General features: G+C 48.3%; 1 protein-coding gene across 1 annotated transcript in view; it reads right to left on the bottom strand.

The window, feature by feature from the left end:
• Positions 1 to 12,445: 12,445 nt before the first annotated feature.
• The window catches only part of LOC140708587 (kinase non-catalytic C-lobe domain-containing protein 1-like), a 49,392-nt gene continuing 46,194 nt past the window's right edge, over positions 12,446 to 15,643 (bottom strand). The window contains 1 exon segment of the mRNA XM_073008720.1: positions 12,446 to 15,460. Coding sequence (XP_072864821.1) covers positions 15,164 to 15,460 — 297 coding nt within the window. The 3' untranslated portion in view covers positions 12,446 to 15,163.

The raw sequence follows: 15,643 nt of genomic DNA, 5'->3' as shown, positions 1-15,643 counted from the left end.
AGTCTATTGAATTTGGCCAAGCCGAGGTCATGATGTCATTGGCAGGATCAAGGGTTCTTGGAAGCCAGATTGAAGCGGGGTAGGGTGCAAAATGAAAAAAATGCTAAAATGGAACTGATGTGGATGACTATGCCAAGAAATTAGATTGAGAACTAGGGAAAGAGAGATGGAGGTGCGGGGTTAGAGGTGGCATTTGCTGTGCCCGTGTTTAGGAAGGGAGTGACTAGAGCAGTTTAGCGGTTAAGAAGAGAGTGTGAATACAGAACTGCTCCAGCATCCACCTGCTGCTACTACATGCCCAGCTGTGCTCCATCCAGATCCTGCCCGGCTGCACAGACACCCCGAACTCTTCTAGTTCAATGCATCCATCTTGGCTCCCACTTGCTCACTCTCTCTGGGTCAGCTGTCATCATGGAGAATGCTTGCCAAGGTCATTCAGGGTTGATTGACACTAAGAAATTTCAGTAATTCCTGGCATTTGGAGTTCTAACACCTAACACTGTAGCGTTTGGTTTCATGGCTCTTTTATTTTCTGGGAGCATTCGTCTAAGAGAGAAGAGAGCTTGGTGGTCAGTATGTGAGTCTTTGGAGCCACACAGATCTGAGTTTGAACCTTAACTTGCCCTTTATTAGTTCTGTGATCTTGAGCAAGTCATCCAGCTCCTTTATCCCCATCTGTAAATAAAACGAGATAATAAAAATGCCAACCTCTTAGGCTTATGGTGAGGAATGAAGAGATACTACATGAGAATTTTGTGGAATGAAGATTTTAGAATGAAGGCAGAGACTAGGATCCCTCCCATTCCCAAGACTTGGATTAAAAGTTGCCCGGGTGCGGTGGCTCATGCTTGCAACCCCACAACTTTGGGAGGCTGAGGTGGAAGGATCATTTAAGGCCAGGAGCTGGAGACCAGCCTGGGCAACATAGTGAGACCCTATCTCTACAAAAATAAAAATAAAAATTAACTGGGCATGGTGGTGCACGCCTGTAGTTCCAGTTGCTTGGGAGGCCAACGCGGGAGGACCACTTGAACCCAGGGGTTCAAGGCTGCATTGAGCTATCATGGCACCACTGCACTCCAGCCTGGGTTACAGAGTGAGACCCTATCTCCAGAAAAAAAAAAAAATCTGTCTTTTGGGAAGGACCCCTAGGAAGAAATGTATATTTCTCAGGAAAAGCAATTAATCAATGTCACCCAGCCCCACTCTAGGACCTTCCAAATGCCTCTTGGTATCGGTGTTCTTTTCTTGGCTCCTGGATAATAAGTGGTTGAAATAATTACATTCTAAGTCTTCGGCACCCACCTGCCCTTGTCCTCCATTCACTCACTTAATGGAACCTTTGTCATTGCCAACAATATGACTGAAGTCTGTGGGCTTTTCTAACCCCACACATGATGTATACCAAGTGGGAAGATTCTTTGTGGGCCATGCAAAGAGAGTGAGCTAAAAAGAGAGACTATTTTAAAAAACCATCCCAATTTTGTGAGTCAGAATGTTGCCATTTTTACTTTGCGCTGCCTGTCGTCCACGGGTATAAGGAAGGGCACAGGTATGGAGTAGTCCATGCTAATGGTGACATTCCAGGTACATTTGTTGTCCTTGGGATGTTTGGGAAGGGGGGAGGCAACTGGAAGATTGGGCAATGTCTGGCCAAGTCTAGGTGGAAATATAATGCTTTGCTGTGAAAGAGTGGAGACTTTGGAGCAACCCCTGGGTGTATGTGCAACCTCTAGTTCTGCGTCTCTGAAGGTTAACACCCTGTGGACACTGGGGACTGAACTGGTTTAGATTTTTCTGTCTCTTTAATGGGCAAAGGCTAGAGATAATGAAGGTGAGTTCTATGTGTAAATTAGTATTTCAAATTAGCTTCTGGAGGTGGAAAATTCTTTAAAGAGGAGCACAGAGATCACTTAGTAAAAACAGGAGAAATCAATGGGGGAGGACTGGTGTGAACTGGGAAAGGTCTGCAGAGAGCAGGACTTTTTTTTGCAAAGGTGTCTTTGCATTCCTAGCCTGTATAGGTGAAATTTTGCCTGGACCCATAGCTGGTGGCCTTGTAAAATCAGAATCACACCTTTGGAAAGCCATTTGGAAGTACATACTCTGAGCTATAAAAATATTTCGTACCTCCGAACTAGTAATCTTCCTTCTGGTAATTTAAGCTAGGGAAATCAATCATAAAGGGGAAAAAGTGCCACATGCATGAAAATGCTGATGGCCTCATTGCTTTTTGTTTTTGTTTTGAGACAGAGCGTTCCTCTGTCATCTAGGCTGGAGTACAATGGCACGATCTCTGCTCACTGCAACCTCCACCTCCTGGACTCAAGCAATTCTCCTGCGTCAGCCTCTCAAGTAGCTGGGATTACAGGCACCCACCCACCACTCCTGGCTAATTTTTGTATTCTTAGTAGAGATGGAATTTCACCATGTTGGCCAGGCTGGTTTCAAACTCCTGACCTCAAATGATCTGCCTACCTTGGCCTTCCAAAGTGCTGGGATTACAGGTGTGAGCCACTCTGCGTGGCCCCTCACTGCTTTTAATGCTAAGAATTTGGAAGCCACCTAAAACATTAATAGGAATGGAATGGTCATTTAAATTATGGTATATTGGATCAACAGACTACTATATATTCATTAAGATTATAATTATGAATATGTAATTATGAATTATGATATAAATATGAATTCATATAATTATAAATATGAATATGTAGAAGCTTGCATCTATCTGAAATAAGTACTTTTTATGATATAAGCATAATGTAAAAACTTGTCTGTACAATTGACTTTTTTGTGGGGGGATAGGGGGCAAGGTTTTGCCATGTTGCCCAGGCTGATCTCGAACTCCTGGGCTCAAGTGACCTACTTGCCTCAGTCTCCCAAAGTGCTACGATTACAGGTGTGAGCCGCCATGCCCAGCCTGTTACTTCTTTTCCTCTGCTGGGTTTGGGTTTGGTTTGTTCTTGTTTCTCTAGTTCCTTGAAGTGTGAGCTTAGATTATCTATTTATGCTCTTTCAGACTTTTTTTTTAAAGTTTATGTTTTTATTTGTGTTAGTATTTATCTTGAAGAAAAGTGAAAACATAATTAAAGAAGTACTGGAGAATGTTTTTAAATAGTACCATCATAGACAAAAATACCAGCCTCGTTGTAGCTTTGGAGATAGAAGGGGAAAATATGAGAAAAATTTTTTGATGGCTACAATTGTCTCTTGAACTATGCAGGGGTTAGAGGTGCTGACCTCCCTAGCAGTTGAAAATCCACATATAACTTTAGTCTCCCAGAAACTTCACTACTAATAGTCTACTTTTTTTTTTTTTTTTTCTTTTTTGAGATGGAGTCTTGCTCTGTCTCTCCCGCTGATAGTGCAGTGGTGTGATCTCGGCTCACTGCAACCTCCGCTTCCTGGGTTCAAGCTATTTTCCTGCCTCAGCCTCCCGAGTAGCTGGGATTACAGGCATGTGCCACCATGTCTGGGTAATTTTTGCATTTTTTTTTTGTTGTTGTTGAGACAGAGTCTTGCTCTGTCGCCCAGGCTGGAGTATAGTGGCGCGATCTCGGCTCACTGCAAGCTCCGCCTCCTGGGTTCACGCCATTCTCCTGCCTCAGCCTCCCCAGTAGCTGGACTACAGGCGCCCGCCACCAGGCCTGGCTAATGTTTTGTATTTTTAGTAGAGACTGGTTTTCACCGTGTTAGCCAGGATGGTCTCAATCTCCTGACCTCGTGATCCTCCCACCTCGGCCTCCCAAAGTGCTGGGATTAGAGGCGTGAGCCACCGTGCCTGGCCAATTTTTGTATTTTTAGTAGAGATGGGGTTTCGCCATGTTGGCCAGGTTGGTCTCAAACTCCTGACCTCAGGTGATCTGCCCATTTTGGCCTTCCAGTGTGCTGGGATTACAGGCATGAGCCACTGCACCTGGCCAAATAGTCTACTGTTGACCAGAAGCCTAACCAGTAACATAAAGTCAATTAACACATACTATGTAGGTCATATGTATTATATATCATATTCTTACAATAAAGGTGAGCCAGGGAAAAGAAAATGTTTTTAAAGAAAATCATAAGGAAGAGGAAAATCTATTTACTGTTTATTGAATGGAAGTGGATTGTCATAAAGGTGTTCATCTTCATCACCTTCATGTTGAGTAGGCTGATAAGGAGAAGGAAGAGAGGTTGGTGTATTAGTTTGTTCTCACACTGCTATAAAGAAAGACCCGAGACTGGGTAATTTATAAAGGAAAGAGGTTTAATTGACACAGTTCCACATGTCTGGGGAGGCCTCGGGAAACTTAGGATCATGGTGGAAGGTGAAGGAGAAGCAAGTATCTTCTTCAAAAGGTGGCAGAAAAGACAGAGAGCGAGCACGGGAAACCGCACTTATGAAACCATGAGATCTTGTGAGAACTCACTGTCATGAGAACAGCATGGAGGAAACCCCCATGATCCAGTTGCCTTCCACTAGGTCCCTCCCTCGACACATGGGGGTTACAATTTGAGATGAGATTTGGGTGGGGACACAGAGACAAACCGTATCAGTTGCTCTTGCTGTCTCAGCGGTGGTCAAGGCAGAAGAAAATCCATGTATAAGTGGACCCATGCAATTCAAACCTGTGTTATTTAAGGGTCAACTGTACTGTAACTTATATATAAAATAGAGACAGAAATGTGCAGATAGTACCTGAAAGGAACATAGAGAAAATGAGAACAGTTGATGTGTTCATGTGGTGAAAACAGGAGTGATCCTTTTTCTTGTTTTTTTTCAGATCACTTCATTACAATTACAGTTTTCCTATAAGTCAAATTCTAGCTTTGTCAGTGAATGGCTTCAGCTGAGTTCAATTCCTGGATATCCTGGTTAACTTTCTGTTTCATTGATCTGTCTAATGTTAACAGTGGGGTGTTAAAGTCTCCCATTATTATTGTGTGGGAGTCTAAGTCTCTTTGTAGGTCTCTAAGGACTTGCTTTATGAATCTGGGTGCTCCTGTATTGGGTGCATATATATTTAGGATAGTTAGCTCTTCTTGTTGAATTGATCTCTTCACCATTATGTAATGGCCTTCTTTGTCTTTTTTGATCTTTGTTGGCTTAAAGTCTGTTTTATTAGAGACTAGGATTGCAACCCCTGCCTTTTTTTGTTTTCCATGTGCTTGGTAGATCTTCCTCCATCCCTTTATTTTGAGCCTATATGTGTCTCTGCTTGTGAGATGGGTCTCCTGAATACAGGAAACTGATGGGTCTTGACTCTTTATTCAATTTGACAGTCTGTGTCTTTTAATTGGAACATTTAACCCATTTACATTTAAGGTTAATATTGTTATGTGTGAATTTGATCCTGTCATTGTGATGTTAGCTGGTTATTTTGTTCGTTAGTTGATGCAGTTTCTTCCTAGCATCGATGGTCTTTACAATTTGGCATGTTTTTGCAGTGGCTGGTACTGGTTATTCCTTTCCATGTTTAGTGCTTCCCTCAGGAGCTCTTGTAGGGCAGGCCTGGTGGTGACAAAATCTCTAAGCATTTGCTTGTCTGTAAAGGATTTTATTTCTCCTTCACTTATGAAGTTTAGTTTGGCTGGATATGAAATTCTGGGTTGAAAATTCTTTTCTTTAAGAATGTTGAATATTGGCCCCCACTCTCTTCTGGCTTGTAGAGTTTCTGCTGAGAGATCTGCTGTTAGTCTGATGGGTCTTCCTTTGTGTGTAACCCGACCTTTCTGTCTGGCTGCCCTTAACATTTTTTCCTTCATTTCAACTTTGGTGAATCTGACAATTACGTGTCTTGGGGCTCCTCTTCTCAAGGAGTATCTTTGTGGTGTTCTCTGTATTTCCTGACTTTGAATGTTGGCCTGCCTTGCTAGGTTGGGGAAGTTCTCCTGGATAATATCCTACAGAATGCTTTCCAACTTGGTTCCATTCTCCCCATCACTTTCAGGTACACCAATCAGACGTAGATTTGTTTTTTTCACATAGTCCCATATTTCTTGGAGGCTTTGTTTCTTTTTACTCTTTTTTCTCTAAACTTCTCTTCTCGCTTCATTTCATTCATTTGATCTTCAGTCACTGATACCCTTTCTTCCACTTGATCAAATCATCTACTAAAGCTTGTGCATTCATCACGTAGTTCTCATGCCATGGTTTTCAGCTCCATCAGGTCATTTAAGGACTTCTCTACACTGGTTATTCTAGTTAGCCATTTGTCTAATCTTGTTTCAAGGATTTTTAGCTTCTTTGCGATGGGTTCAAACTTCCTCCTTTAGCTCAAAGAGGTGTGATCATCTGAAGCCGCCTTCTCTCAACTCATCAAAGTCATTCTCCAGCTTTGTTCCATTGCTGGCGAGGAGCTGTGTTCCTCTGGAGGGGGAGAGGTGCTCTGATTTTTAGAATTTTCAGCTTTTCTGATCTGTTTTTTCCCCATCTTTGTGGTTTTATCTACCTTTGGTCTTTGATGATGGTGACATACAGATGGGGTTTCGGTGTGGATGTCCTTTCTGTTTGTTCAGCAATATTTGCTATTCTGCAGCCTCCGCTGCTCATACCCAGGCCAACAGGGTCTGGAGTGGACCTCCAGCAAATTCCAACAGACCTGCAGCTGAGGGTCCTGACTGAGGGTTAGAAAGGAAACTAACACCCAGGGACATTTTCATGGGCTCACAGGCTGTATCTCCATTGCTTCTTACAGGAAGCCTGGAGCTAGGCATGGGGTGGATTATTTCGACAGTTTTATTCCCGAACCAAACTGAGGGTCAGGGCTGCTTATTCCCTCAGCTGAACAACAAAACGCGGATGAAATGGGAAAGAAGAGAGTTTATTTCTGTAACTGGGTACAGGGAGAAGGCCTGGAAAATATCACTAGACCAACTCAAAATCACGAAGTTTTTAGAACTTGTATACCTTCTAAGCTATATGTCTACATGTAAGCATGCATTCACCTAAAGACGTAAGTGATTAGCTGCTGCTTCTTTTTGTTTCTTTTTCTTTCTCTTTCTTTTTTTTTTTTTTTTTTTTGAGATGGAGTCTCGCTCTGTCACCCAGGCTGGAGTGCGGTGGCACGATCTTGGCTCACTGCAGCCTCTACCTTCAGGGTTCAAGCGATTCTCCTGCCTCAGCCTCCAAGTAGCTGGGACTACAGGAACCTGCCACCATGCCCAGCTAATTTTTTTTTTTTTTTTTGTATTTTTAGTAGAGACAGGGTTTCATTATATTGGCCAGGCTGGTCTTGAACTCCTGACCTTCTGATCCACCTGCCTCGACTTCCCAAAGTGCTGGGATTACAGGCATGAGCCACTGCACCCAGCTTAGCTTCTTCTAATCTATAACTAAGGTGTGAGCCCTGAAGACCTCCCTCTGGAGCCTCAGCAAATTTACTTAATCTACATGGGTCCCTGTGCTAGGGGTGATTACCCTTATCTTGTCTCCTGCTAAATCATGGAGGGAGTTCCTTTAGACCCCTCAATAAAACTTGTTTGTGGAGGTCTGGGGAATTTCTTCAGACCTCCATTGAAAACTTGTTTCATCCTAAATGAGTCCTGTTGAGAATTCCTTTGTTATCTTGTCCTGCTTCAAGGCCCAGGAAAGGCCTGGGCAAAACTCTCAGTGGGCTTTTGTTACCTTCCAGCCTTTGTATAAGGACACCGGCTCTTTCAGCTTTTAATATTTAACTTAAGCACTGAGTGCTGAAACAGTTGTTACAGAGGTCTGCTTGTCCAGCTGTTAGTAAGACCTGGCCTGCCACAGTTTCACAGATGAAGAAGCTGAGCTGTGGAGAGAGGTGGTGTGAGCAGCGTGACCAGGGTTACAGGTCCCAGGTGGAATGCAGCACTTTTCACTTCCGAAATCCCCTGTGATTTATTAAATGGCCACCTGGACCCATGAAAGGGCAGGACTGAGGACGCCATACCCTGAAGGCTGCTAGGTTTCCCATTTCACCAGGGGGAGTTGTCTGCTTCAGCTAAGAGACTTGACTTAGAACCAGATCCTTGATTGCAGTGTAACCCCATTGCTTGTGGGTGGAGAAGATGGTGCTAGGACTGTACAATCTGGCCTCGTTTCTTTTCAATTTCAAAATCCAGAAGCTGTTAAAAGCAAAGGATCAGAGAAACCAGCCCCAGGAAGACATGCACAGAGTCAGTGGGTGTGTTCTGTGAGCCTCTGACATCGTGTGTCAGAGGTGTTTGAACCAGAGAGATTTCCATCTTGAATAGGGGCTGGGTAAAATAAGCCTGAGATCTACTGGGCTGCATTCCCAGGAGTTTAAGGCATTCTTAGTCACAGGATGAGATGGGAGGTCAATACAAGGTACAGGTCACAAAGACCTTGCTGATAAAAGCATGTGGTAAAGAAACTGGCCAAAACCCACTAAAACCAAGATAGCGATGAAAGTGATCTCTGGCTGTCCTCACAGCTCATTATATGCTCATTATAATGCATTAACATGCTAAAAGACAGTCTCACCAGCACCATGACAGTTTACAAGTGCCAGGGCAATGTCAGGAAGTTGCCCTGCATGGTCTAAAAAGGGGAGGAAGTCTCAATTCCGAAAATTGCCCACCCCTTTCCCAGAAAATTTATGAATAATCCATCCCTGTTTAGCATATGATCAAGAAATAACCATATAATTGGGCAACCAGCAGTCCTGGGTGCTGTTCTGCCTATGGAATAGCCATTCTTTATTCCTTTACTTTCTTAATAAGTTTGCTTTCACTTTACGGACTCGCCCCAAGTTCGTCCTTGCTCAAGGTCCAGGAACCCTCTCTTGGGGTCTGAATCAGGACCACTTTCTGGTAACACACACACGTGTACCGCTGGTGAGAGTGAGCTGAGATGGGACAGCTGCCACACTACCAGGCACAGGACAGCTGCTGGCCTCTGGTCGAGGGGCCTCCAAGGGACCCTCTGGAGTGCCTTTGACTTGCGGACCACCACACAGTCAATGAGATGATTCCTGCCAACTGCCCACGAGCCTGTCAGTAATCACTGTCATCTCCCTGGCAGCCCTCAGAAGTAGATTTACAGCAGCACGGTAAAAATGAGGCTGCTTGATCAATGCATCACTGGACAATCTCCTCCAGGAGACACAAACACATACTCTAACAAAACTATTTTCTTCTGAAAATTGCCTACATGATTAATATGGCCTGACGTAGCTCAAGCTGCTCAGCATGAGAAACAGCCTATTTCTTGCTCCCTTTTCAGCTCTGCTCCTCCCTCACTCCATGGCTTCATCTGTTTTCTTTGTTCTGCTCCCTATCCTATTGTGCTGTATGTTGTGCAATCTCCTACAAGGAGAAGACGCACGCATTAAAGTGCACGTACCTCGGCACTCCATTCTACTGTGTTTCTCTCTGCTATTTCCAATGTGGCTCAGGTGTAAGCATAAAATAAAATTCCTCAGTGCTGCCTGGACAGACTCTTGGTGCACCTGTGACTGAGAAAAGCAGAGCACGTTCCCCGGGTACTAAATCATCTCTTACATCACCTGGAGCCATAGAGAAGGCCAAAGCTGTGTGCTCTGGAGTCCAGCCTGAATGAGAGGAATTCTTCCCTATAATCTCTGCGCTCAGGCATGTGAGGGCTGCTGGGTATTCTGAGGGAGGGATGTCGGCAGGTTGTCATGTCTCTGGTCTCCAGGGAGATTCTAGGACTGCCCGCAGAATAGCTGGTGTGCCTTAGATTGCACACTCCTCCAGGTGTAGGGTACTTTTCCTTTACTATGACTGGCATGGGTGTTTTATTTCCTCTCCTAGAATGTTACCTCTGTGACAGCAGGAACCTCTAGTATAATATAATACGGAGCACTTAGTGGGTTCAGTAGATGTCTTCATTTGGATTCCCCCAGAAACAGAACCTGAAACAAAGGTTTGAGTGCAAGTAGTTTATTTTGGAGGTGAAGAGAGCATCACTAGGGGAGTGGGGAGTAAGACTGGGAGGGAAAGGCACCCCCCACTCCAAAGGGTGTGTTATGAAGATTGCTCCTGTGGGTGATGGGGGCATAATCCTGCTACAGGAATTGACATTTAACCTGCTCTAGTGCTGAGGGAGCTGGGGGTATTTGTATTAGCTTGGTGCAAAACCCGCAATTACTTTTGCACCAACCTAACACATCAATTCCTGGTGTTCTTTTTTTTTGGCAGAGGGGGAACAGGGTCTCATTATGTTACCCAGGCTGGAGTATAGTGGCATGATCACAGCTCATGGCAGACTTGACCTCCCAGGCTCAAGTGATCCTCTCACCTCAGCCTCCCAAGTAGCTGAGAATACAGCCATGCACCACTGCACCTGGCTAATTTTAAAATTTTTTTGTAGGTACAGGATCTTTCTATGTTGCCCAGGCTGGTCTTAAACTCCTAGCCTCAAGCAATGCTCCCCCATCAGCCTCCCAAATTGCTGAAATCACAGGCGTGAGCCACTGTGCCCACTCCCCAGTGGTCTCTAGTTGAGAGATTTAGGAGGTGGAGTAATTGCTTAGGCATCAGCAAAGGTGGTTTCAGGCAAGGAAATGGTGGGGCTGGAGTCAGCAGTTGTGTGGGTGTGCCCTGAAGCGCAGGGTACAGGTAGGCGGCACAGGTAGATGCAGGTAGACATACGCCTGGTACTGATGCTGAGCCTTTCCTGTAGGGTGGTGAATTTGGGGAAGTGGGGCTGCATCTGTCAATGCTATCCTTCTTAGGGTTTATTCTCAGTTCTTAGCCAAGGAGAAGCCCAAGGGAACCAGTGATTCACGCCTTGGGGGACTGGATGAGGATTCGGCTGAAATCTTTAGTGTCCAGCTGCAGCGCCTGAGCTGCAGCGCCTGAGCTTTTATCCTTCCTCTGACTCTGCGTTTCAGCTCTCTCCTTCCCCAGGTGTAAGGAGCTCAAGTACTCCAAGGACCTGCCCCAGATATCCATCATATTCATCTTTGTGAACGAGGCCCTGTCGGTGATCCTGCGGTCAGGGCACAGTTCTGTCAATCACACACCCACACACCTGCTGAAGGAAATCATTCTGGTGGATGACAAGAGCGACAAAGGTACAGGGGTGGCTGACCTGTGCACAGGACATGATGACAACAAGGGGAAATGCGACTTTCATTCCAACGTGAGCCCAAGCATCTGTGTCTCCTGGTCCCTGGAGCATATCTGGGGAATGGGAGTGGCATGATCTCAGCTCACTGCAACCTCTGCATCCCAGGTTCAAGCGATTCTCCTGCCTCAGCCTCCCGAGTAGCTGGGATTACAGGCACTGGCACCACACCCGGCTAATTTTTGTATTTTTAGTAGAGATGGGGTTTCACTATGTTGGTCGGGCTGGTCTTGAACTCCTGACCTCAGGTGATTTCCCACCTCAGCCTCCCAAAGTGCTAGGATTACAGATGTGAGCCACTGCACCCAGCCCAAGATTGTTTTTAGAGGAAGACATCTAGGCATACCCGGGTCTGTTATTCCTTGAGTCCTCTACAGCAGGGGTCCCCAACCCCAGGGCCATGGACAGTAGCAGTCTGTGGCCTGTTAGGAACTGGGCTCCACAGCAGGAGGTGAATGGCAGGAAAGCAAGTGAAGCTTCATCTGTATTTACAGTCACTCCCCATTGCTCCAATTACTGCCTGAGTGCCACCTCCTGTCAGATCAGCAGCAGCATTAGCTTCTCATAGGAGCATGAACCCTATCGTGAACTGCACAAGCAAGTGATCTAGGTTGTACCCCTTTTTTTTCAGATCAAGTCTCACTCCGTCACCCAGGCTGAAATGCAGTGGTGCAATCTTGGCTCACTGCAACCTTCACCTCTCAGGCTCAAGCGATGTTCATGCCTTATCCTCTGGAGTAGCTGGGACTACAGGCAAACACCAACATGCCTGGCTAATTTTTGTATTTTTAGTAGGGACAGGGTTTTGCTGTGTTGGTCAGGCTGGTCTTGAACTCCTGACCTCAGGTGATCTGCCCTCCTCAGCCTCCCAAAGTGCTGGGATTACAGGCATGAGCCACCGCGCCTGGCTAGTTGCAAACTTTTGATGAAAATCTAATGTCTGATGATCTGAGGTGGAACAGTTTCATCCTGAAATCATCTCCCCTGACCCCCACGTTCCATGCACTCCCTGGTGCCAAAAAGGCTGCGGACCACTGCTCTAGGGCTCGTAAGAATCATTGACTGGCCATGGATCTAGATGGACTTCCCTCTTCGCATTACCTAAAGCAGATGACGGTGAAGGGCTGAATTCCTCCTCCATTCCCCACCCCACACCTCATCTTTGTTGTCCTTCTCCAAAAAGCAAAATAAAGAATTCCATCCTGTGTTAGGAACTCTTTACCTACATTGGAATTCTCCTCTGGGCCACTTAGCCCAAAATGATCTTAAGTAGAAATGAGTGGTGTTTGCTCATCTTCTGGAATTCAGCGCTACTAAGAATGATGGCTCAATAAAAAATGTACAACAAGCAAATATTGCATGTCAAAAACAAAACTCCTGGGAGGACCTTGGAGACATTTAATAGTTGGACAAAGGCGTGGTGTTCAGGGCAATGGGGGTGGGTGTTGTTAATGGTGCCTTTCTGTTGGCTCCCAGCCTGCAAAATTCACTGTGCTCACTGCTGGGAGCAACCCCCAAAAGAAAGCCAGCTAGAGTGAGTGCCTGAAGGCCAAGAAAGCTTATCTTCTGAGCAACTACAGGATTAGGAGTAGACTAAACCCCTTCCTTTTATCTTGCTGGGTAGGAGAGGGATTACCCTGCAAGCTGCTCTGGTGTCCGCAAGATGGTGAGGAGAAGGCAATGCCATGGGTCCTGTTTAAAACTGGACTATCTTCAGGATATCTTACATTTGGCCATTAGTTTTCTACAGATTCTACAGATTCTTCTAAACAAGCTCTGGATGAGACTGTCCTGGCAGGGTCCCCGTGGCCTCTATAAGAAGTTGGGTCTGCTTTCTCACTCCGTGTCCTGTTTTGCCACTTGTGGCTCAGCTGTCCACACCCGGCCGGCCTGTGATGTCAGCACGGGCACCTCTGCTCTGCTCCCACAGTCAACAGTGGCACAGAAAGTCCCCCCAGGGTCCTGCTGCTGCCAGGCACAGGGATCCCCTAGACCCCGCTCTGGACACACAGGAGGCCACTGTCTCCGAGCCAGCCCTCCACCCTCTGCAGGAGACGGAGCTACAGGTTCTGGCCTTGAAGTCCCCTTTGGCATCCTCAGCAGGCACAGCTGTGACAGGGATGGCTCAGGGCACACTGTTGATAGTGTTTATTTTTGAATGTTTTTTGCAAAATAAAAAAATGCAGGCGACATTTCTGTGTAACTACTTGAATCCGCTCTATCTGGCGGTTCATGGAGATGGGGTCCCTGTGCTGTCTTCTCCCGTGCACGGGTTCAGCGACGGCAGTGGGGGTGCCACGGAGGGCCAGGCTCCCGGCTACGGCGGTGTGGGCCGTGGTCCCAGCTGCGTAAAAACCAGGCCCTCTGCAGAACCTCGGCCACTAAGCCAGGTTCCCCAAGCCGTCTGGATCCCACTGCCCAACCCCGCCTCCCACACCGGGCTGCAGGCTGCCTGTGGCTGCCTAAAGTGCAGCGATATTAAAGTATCAGGTCCTCGGTCACATGAGCCATGTTTCCAGAGCTCAGGAGCCACACGTGGGTGTTGGCTACCCCGTGGACAGCATCTAGAACATTCCATCATCAAGGAAGGGACCTGCTGGGCTGGGCAGGTTGAGGTTGGTAAACGCAGGTATCCCCACGGAGCTGTGTTCTGCTGCTGGGGCACCTGGTCCTGGCTTCTGAGGACGGTGGTGGCCACGTCGCCCATGGCCTGCACCACAGGGCCTTCGTCTGGGCCCCAGAGGTCACCCGCGCCAGGCTCCATCAGGCTCCCTCACCCCCGTCCATTTGCAGAGATGCTGATGTCGAGAAAATCTCCCGGGAAAGGTCTGTGTACCCTGAGGCATCTGAGAACCCAGAGGTGGGTGCCTGCGAGCCCGGATGCCCACCCGGCTGGAGTGCAGCTCACGCAGACTCGTCTCGGGGCGGCACCTCCACAGCCTCCGTTCACAGTCAGACTCGACGTCCGTTAGGGGCGTCCCTCATGCGGGAACCACAGGCAGACTCCTTGAGAAGGACGGTCTTGACTGATTTTAATAAATCTACGGGAACTAAGATCCACATCACACGCAGGGCGGTGAGGAGGGAAACACGAGGCCAGGCTTCACCAGTGCAGACAGATGGGGGAGGAACCCACACCAGTGCTGTTCACCCGACTCTGGGAGACACGGATGCCGGCTCCACAGCCCCAGGGCACACGGCTGGCGCTGGCAGGTGCGGGTCAGCGCTGAAAGGAGGAAACACCCAACCACCAGCTGCTCCGGCTGCCCTAGCGAATGGCCCTGGCTGCACTGCGCGTGTTTGGGGCTGCACTGTGCGTGTTCGGGGCTGCGCTGTGCGTGTTCGGGACTGCAGACGTGAAAATCTGTCTCCAGCTAGTTTTTGCCCTTGCTGTGTTTCTGAGCCTCCTGTTTTGAAACAGACACAGTAGTTCCTCCAAGAGAAATGTGAGGCTGTGGCCACGGGCTGGACGCTGTGCATTTGGGGGCCGAGTCCTCCTCAGGACACCATGCACTTGGGGCCGAGTCCTCCCTGCTGGACACTGGGCGTTTAAGGTTCTGAGTGCTCCTCAGGACGCTGGGCATTTGGGGGCCGAGTGCTCCTTGCAGGACACTGGGCATTTGGGGGCCGAGTTTTCCCTGCTGGACTCCGTGAGTTTTGGGGCCAAGTGCTCCCTGGGGGATGCCGTGTGTTTGGGGGCCAGGTCGTTTGGTGTCTGCTGTGCAGGCTGCCCTTCTCTCTCCCCAGCCTCAGGGGAGGCCTGTGTCCTCGAAGCCCCCTCAGGCCCTGTGTGGGGTGTCCGAGGTGCAGAGGCTGTAGCACCATGTGGGTCTTTCACGTGGCCCAGAAGCTGAATAAAGTGAACGCTTCACAGAGCTTAACCCCTGTCCCCTCACCTGCCCTGAAGAGACGCCGGCTCATGTTCTGGACCGAGTCATAGAGTGGAGGCTGGGAGGCGGCAGGAGATGAGCAAGTAGGAGCCCCAGGAAGAGCTCTGATGCCCAGAGGCTGGGGGAGGCTTCCCACTGTGGCTCGAGGCTCGAGGCAGATGGTGGTGGGAGAGGTTCCTGGAGCTGATGGCCACTGGGCCCCTCCTGTCACCTACCCTGGAGTCCTGGGGCTCTGGAGGCTGCGGCCCCAGTCGGGGCTCTGGGTCACTGGCCCCGCGTTGAGTCCAGAGCTCTGCAGGCCTCTCCTGCACCCAGGACTCCCCGGTCTAAGACCTCTCCCTGCTGGCCAGGGAGGAGTTGCAGCTGCTCCTGACCCAGGATGGCACTGCTGGCCAGAAAGCCCAGGCCAGTCTTCGGTGACCAGGCCCAGCCTGGACTTGCTGGGCAGGCGTTTCTGGTGTTTTCCTTCACCGCAGAGCGAGGCTGCCCAAGCGCCCGGAGACGGTGCCTGTCCCACGGGAGACACGGCCAAACGCAACCGGGTCACGAGCATGGAGGGGCCTCCTGTGAACCCGTCGCCCCAGCAACCATGAGAGAAAAGCCCTTCCGTGCCCCCAGACCTGGAGCCACCAGGAGCACCCGTGCAGACGAGCCTGCCCCGACGTGGAGCTCAGCCCGGGGAGGGGGCCCT

This window comes from Chlorocebus sabaeus, chromosome 21 (assembly GCF_047675955.1).
Source record: "Chlorocebus sabaeus isolate Y175 chromosome 21, mChlSab1.0.hap1, whole genome shotgun sequence".
In the NCBI taxonomy this organism is placed as follows: Eukaryota; Metazoa; Chordata; class Mammalia; order Primates; family Cercopithecidae; genus Chlorocebus; species Chlorocebus sabaeus.
The sequence above is the reverse complement of the archived record's forward strand: the minus strand, read 5'-3'. Positions and strand labels throughout refer to the sequence as shown.